The sequence below is a fragment of the Malus domestica genome, chromosome 03 (assembly GCF_042453785.1).
Source record: "Malus domestica chromosome 03, GDT2T_hap1".
Lineage (NCBI taxonomy): Eukaryota > Viridiplantae > Streptophyta > Magnoliopsida > Rosales > Rosaceae > Malus > Malus domestica.
Window position 1 is genome coordinate 3,473,256 of NC_091663.1, and position 5,743 is coordinate 3,478,998.

The following is a 5,743-nucleotide window of genomic DNA, read 5'->3' on the forward strand; positions in this document are numbered from 1 at the left end:
GCCGAAGCAAGACGATAAATGATGAACAATGTATGAATTTTTGCCTCAAAAGTCCTGAAACAAATACAGAAACCTATTTAGAAAACCGCAAATGGTTTGAAATTTTGAATTACTCAAAAGACCGCTACTAAAACTTTACAAAATCACAGAAACCAATTGTGATGGACAATGGTAAAACAGTAGTTAACAAAACTGTGAGAGAGGAAGGAACACAAGCCAAATAGAAAGAAACGAAGTCCTTTTCGAAGCCTTGGTTATACACACGATTTTTCAAATGAACGAATATACAACTTTGAGCTAACAAAAGACTTCATCATTTACTTAGTTCTCCCTATGCATTTCTTCTACATCTCACTCTGATTCACAGTTCTATTATATACAGCGCGCGCATTGGGAAGGATAGAACCCCCGTCTTCGATTTGGGAAAATTTGATCCTTGGAACCACATCCGGATGCCATATGCTATGAATTAAGTATTTCTTTCATGGTTCTTCAACAACAGTCTCTTTCAGCGAAAAGTCATCAAGGACGTCATTCTGTGAATCAACCTGAAGCTCTTTAAACATAGCCATAACCTGAATCATGGTTGGCCTATGGAATGGCCTGTGATCAAGACATTCAAAGGCAATCCGCAGATACTGGTATAGTTCAGCCTCACCGGATATTTGTGTCAACAACTCGGTGTCCAGTATCTCACTCCATCTCTTCTCTCTCTGAAGCAGCTTTGCCCATCCAACCAGATTGTTGTCATCACCAAACGCTGATGGGTCTATAGGCCTTTTACCAGAGAGAAGCTCTAGCAAAATAACGCCATAACTGTAGACATCCCCTTTTGTTGTGCATCGAAAACTCTGGTAGTACTCAGGAGGAACATAACCTGGAGTGCCTGCAAGGGTGCTCACACTGAGATGAGTGTCGAGGGCATTGACCAATCTTGCCATGCCAAAATCAGATACTCTGGCCTCAAAATTTTCATCCAGAAGAACATTGCTAGACTTCATGTCACGGTGGATAATATGAGGTGAGCAACTATGGTGAAGGAATGCTAGACCTCTCGCAGACCCTATGGCAATCTTCTTTCTTGCTGCCCAATCAAGCCTCAAAACCCCTGCCTTAGACTTGTCATGAAGAACAGCCTCCAGACTTCCCCATTTCATGTACTCATACACAAGAAGTCTCTCCTCGCCGATCTTGCAGTACCCCAACAAAGGAACCAGGTTCCGGTGCTTGATTTTCCCAATAGTTTCCATTTCTGCCATAAACTCCCTGTCGCCTTGCCCTGTGACTTGAATAAGCTTCTTAATTGCAACAACACAGCCATCTCCCAGTTTTGCCTTGTAGACCTCGCCAAACCCTCCAGTGCCAATCAAGCTGTCTACACTGAAACCGTTGGTGGCTTCGAGCAGATGGGCGAATGTCAGTTTCCTCAAAGGTTTCTCGAATGTGGCTACGTTGATGCTCAGAGGCTCAGGAACACCGCAAAGTTTCCAGCTGCTGCTGCCGGAAGTTGGAAGGCTTTCGATATATTTCTCTCTCTTTTCCTCCTTCTGCTGGCACTTCTTCACCCGATACAGCACTAGCGCTAGTATAAGGATACAGAAGAAAAAGACTGTGGTACCAATTACCATTACTGAGGTCAAAGAATTCTTTTTCCCTCCATCTTTGGAATCTGATGAGTGCCTTTGAGAGCTACATGCCGCCAAGGGTACCCCACAAAGGCCGGAGTTGTTCTCATATCTGGATGCTGGGAAAGTGGTCAGCTGACCTCCGGAAGGGATGACGCCAGTGAGGTTGTTGTTGGACACATCAAGGTCATTCAGAAAAGAGAGTGTCCCCAACGATCCCGGGACATAACCCTGAAGATTGTTGTGAGAGAGATCAAGGACTCCAACTGCTTTCAATCCTCCAAAGCTATCAGGAATGTTTCCGCCTAGCATGTTGTGTCCTATGTTTAGGACCTGCAAGTAGGACAGCGTACCTAAGTTTTCAGGAATGGTTCCGGACAAGGAATTGTAAGACAGATCAAGGAAGATCATGCTGCCATTGCTGGTGAATGTGTAAACTGTCAATCCAGAGTAAATTCTAGTTGACGAGCACGAGTGAACCATAGGAAACTTTTCTAGTGTCTCTGCCCGGATGCCCTCAAACTCAACTAGTCCTCCTGCACCCCTGCAAGATGTCCCCCCCTCATTTCTTACGAATGCAAAATGCTTCCCGGAAACAATCCCGGGAAGGACTAGGCCGGCTTGGTTGGAAAGCTCCGGAGGGATAGAACCGCTTAATTCATTGCTATTTAAATCAAGCCAAATGAGGTTCTCACACTTGCCAAGCTCAGCTGGAATCTGTCCCGAGAGTGAATTGTTGCCCAACTGGAGTATAGCAAGCTTATGGAGATTCCCAATTCCAGACGGGATATCTCCACTGAGGCGGTTGCTAGATAGTGACACCCAAATCATATTGGTGCAGTTGACAATCGACCGCGGAATGGTTCCAGAGATGAGATTGTTGTTGAGAATCAGAGTTTCCAGGTTTCCTCCGTTGATGCAAATGCCTTCTGGGATTTCGCCGGTGAGATTGTTTGCCCACATAACCAAGTCAGAGAGCTTCGGCAAGCTCCAAATTTCTGAAGGAATTGGACCACTCAAATGGTTGAAACTCAGATCAATGGCCTTCAGGTTCTTGCAGTTTCCAAGCTCCGAGGGCACATTCCCGGACAGATCATTGTTGGCTAGAAGCACCTTTTCTAAAACTGATGCAGCATTGGAGGAGCAAAACTCTGAAGGAATGTTCCCAGTGAAGGCGTTCGAACTGAGATCTAGCACTTGAAGTCGCGTGCCATTTGTAAGAGACAGCGGCACAGGACCAGTTATGTTGTTGAATGGCACATAGAGATATCTCAAGCTAGGAAGACTACTTACAACGGTATTGAGGAAATTCCCTGAGAGCTGATTGTGACTGAGATTGAGGCTAACCAATGAAGTGCAGGACAAAAAACTCGAGGGCAACTCTCCAGAGAGAGTGTTATCAGAGATATCGAGTTCCTCAAGAGTCCCACAAGCTTTTCCTAGTTCGGCAGGAATTGCACCCGAAAAACGATTATGACCAAGAAATAGTTGTCTCAATTTCTTCAGATTACCCAACAAAACACCCGGAATTTCATTCTCGAGCTTATTATTCGACAGGTCTAGCGTCTCTAGAGCCTGACAGCTTTCGAAACTCGGAGGAAACTGATCCCCAGAGAGTGCATTATGTGATAGCCTAAGCAAAGTGAGGCTGCTGCACTGCCCGAAATCAAGGGCGGAGAAATTCCCCGAAAAATTGTTGCTTGAGAGATCCAAATACTTGAGAGAAGGTGAAGCCTTTGCAATGAAGCTGTTTGGCAATTTCCCGGAAAAATTGTTGTACGAAAGGTCAAGGGTTGATACATTCTTGCAAGACAAGAAAGAATCGCTCAGCTTTCCGGTGAGCTTGTTGTGTGAAACATTGAGCAGGTTCAGATTGTTGCAAGTCAACCAGTCCGCATTCGAAATCAGATTGTGAGAGATGTCAAGCTGAAGCAGAGAAGCACCAAACCCTAGACCGCCTCCGGGGATTGAATTTCGCGACAAGTTAGCGAAAACAAGGCGGTCGCAGCCCTGAAGAAACGACCGGACTGGAAGCGGTTGGGAGATGTTGTTGGAGGACAAGTCAACAGTTTCAAGCCTGCATGATGTTAAATTGGACACAGAGAGATCAGCACCAGAGAATGAATTGCCCTGTAGGTGGAGTTGCTGGAGGTTCGGCAGGGTGGTGAGACGCGGAAGGTGGAGGTCGCCAATGAGACCGGCGTTGGAGAGGTTGAGGGAGGTGACTGCGCCGTCAGAGGAGCAGGTGATGCCTTTCCATGAGCAGAAAGGAGTGGAAGAATCAGGTTTCCAATCAGATAAGAAGCCCTGGGGATCAGATACAACAGAGGATTGTTTGAATGCATACAACAGCTCCACCACATCGCCGCCGCCGCCGCCGCCGCTTGAAGACAAAGTTCTGGCGCCTGAGGTCGAACTTAGGAGCAGGTGGAAGTGAAAAACAAACATCAACGGAAAGCAAAAGAATCCCATCATTCTTTGTTGTGATCTGAACTTCTAATCTCTCTCCAACATCATCAACCTTTCAGAATTTCATGAAAAAAAAAAAGAATCGGTTTAGCGGATTTCTGCAGATGGAGAAAAATAAAAATAAAAACTATACAATTTCAACACCTAAAACTCAACCAGTTTCTTCATTACAGATCTGAGCTGAAAATCTGAACCCTCCATTTTTTTTTCCACACATTTTCTCTAGTGGGGCTTGCTTGGAAGCTGCTTAATGAAAAAAAAATTTAATTGGAAAAATAAAATAAAACTCAAGAAGAAAAAAAAATTAAAATAAACAAAAGGGTTGGTGGGATTGGTGTTGGAAATCACTGTCAAGCATCAAACTTTGAAAGAAGAAAATCCATCAGAAAACACAACAATTAAGACATAAGAGCTCGAAAATACCATGAAAAAATAACATGAATGAATAATGATAGAGAAAGATGATGATATTAATGGAAAAAAAGAAAAGTAGGGCTTCAACTTAAGGGCAAGTGCTCAGCTATAATGGTCAGTCAGAGATTGTGAAGAAAAGAAAGGGGAGAGAGAGAGAGAGAGATACCTTGGAGCAGACAGAGTCTCTGGGTACGATGTTCAGATATGTCGGGTCTCTGATAAACATCAAACCAAAGTACAGTAGTAGTACATCCTACAGCATTTCAAATGATATAACCTTAATAATAATTTCTTCTGTTTTTTCTTTTTCTTTGGTGTTTGACTGATGATTTTTAGAACCCAGAAGAAGAAGCAGAAACACCCCAAAAATGTTTTCTGTGAATGTGACACTCAGAAGTGTCATACGATGAACAAAGGATGAATGGTTCTGTTTGGAAGGTGAGAAAAAAGAAAGAAATAGAAAGATAAATTGGTTTTGGAAAGGGGAGGGGGAGAGGGAGGAGTTTTTGATGCCTTAGAGGAAGTAAAGTGAGACAGAAAACAAGAATAGAGTACAAGACAAGTTGGTGGGCTAAAGGGGGCAGAGGAGAGAGAAAGTCTAGAGAGAGAGAGAGAGAGAGTAAATTGTGGCAGCGATGCCACCCCAGCATTTTTCTCTATTTCTGGGTCCAGTCAAACTTTGGATATGATTCCTCCTCCTCTCCTCTCTCTCTCTGGTGTCAATTTTGGGGCTCTTGGGAGAGTTGGAAAATTGGACGGATTCCCCCGCACGTACGTCTCTAAAATGTGATCGTGATTTTTTTTCCTTTTTTTAATGTAGAATTAAATTTCTATGTGCAAATATCTGAATAAATTTATTAATGTTTACAATTATGTTAATTGCCCAAAAGGAAATGTTTGCATATGTAAAGCTTTAGGATAAGAGTATTAGAGTAATGCTAGCTAGCTTTCTCTTTGTTTTACTTTTTTATTTTATTTTATTTTTTATGTTTTATTCTTATTCTTATATTGTAATGGAGTAGGTTGATTAAAAATATTTATTTTTGTACAGATGACCGAGTAGATTGAAGTCGATATGGACTAACGAAGATAAAAATGACGCAATAGGAATTCATAGATTTGACGTTCGAGCTCCGTGTTGGGTGCATAATACCTTCCCAAAAAAAGCGCGATGTCTTAGTTGAAACTCACTGCTTTGTCGTGATGTATGATAGATTAAAGTCATTCGAGATTGT

General features: G+C 43.0%; 1 protein-coding gene across 3 annotated transcripts; it reads right to left on the reverse strand.

The window, feature by feature from the left end:
- Positions 1 to 221: 221 nt before the first annotated feature.
- Positions 222 to 5,056, reverse strand: LOC103417609 (receptor-like protein kinase BRI1-like 3). Of its 3 annotated transcripts, none has more exons than XM_008355798.4 (3): positions 4,675 to 5,050; positions 4,251 to 4,337; positions 222 to 4,146 (listed from the first exon to the last, which is right to left on the reverse strand). In XM_008355798.4, exon 3 carries the CDS (start codon positions 4,098 to 4,100, stop codon positions 483 to 485), a length of 3,618 nt encoding a protein of 1,205 aa, XP_008354020.3. In that variant the 5' UTR covers positions 4,101 to 4,146; positions 4,251 to 4,337; positions 4,675 to 5,050; the 3' UTR covers positions 222 to 482. The 3 variants fall into 3 exon arrangements, with proteins under 3 accessions (XP_008354020.3, XP_008354012.3, XP_008354005.3); XM_008355790.4 differs by having other exon boundaries at positions 4,239 to 4,337; positions 4,675 to 4,815; XM_008355783.4 differs by lacking the exon at positions 4,251 to 4,337 and having other exon boundaries at positions 4,675 to 5,056.
- Between the last annotated feature and the right edge of the window lie 687 nt (positions 5,057 to 5,743).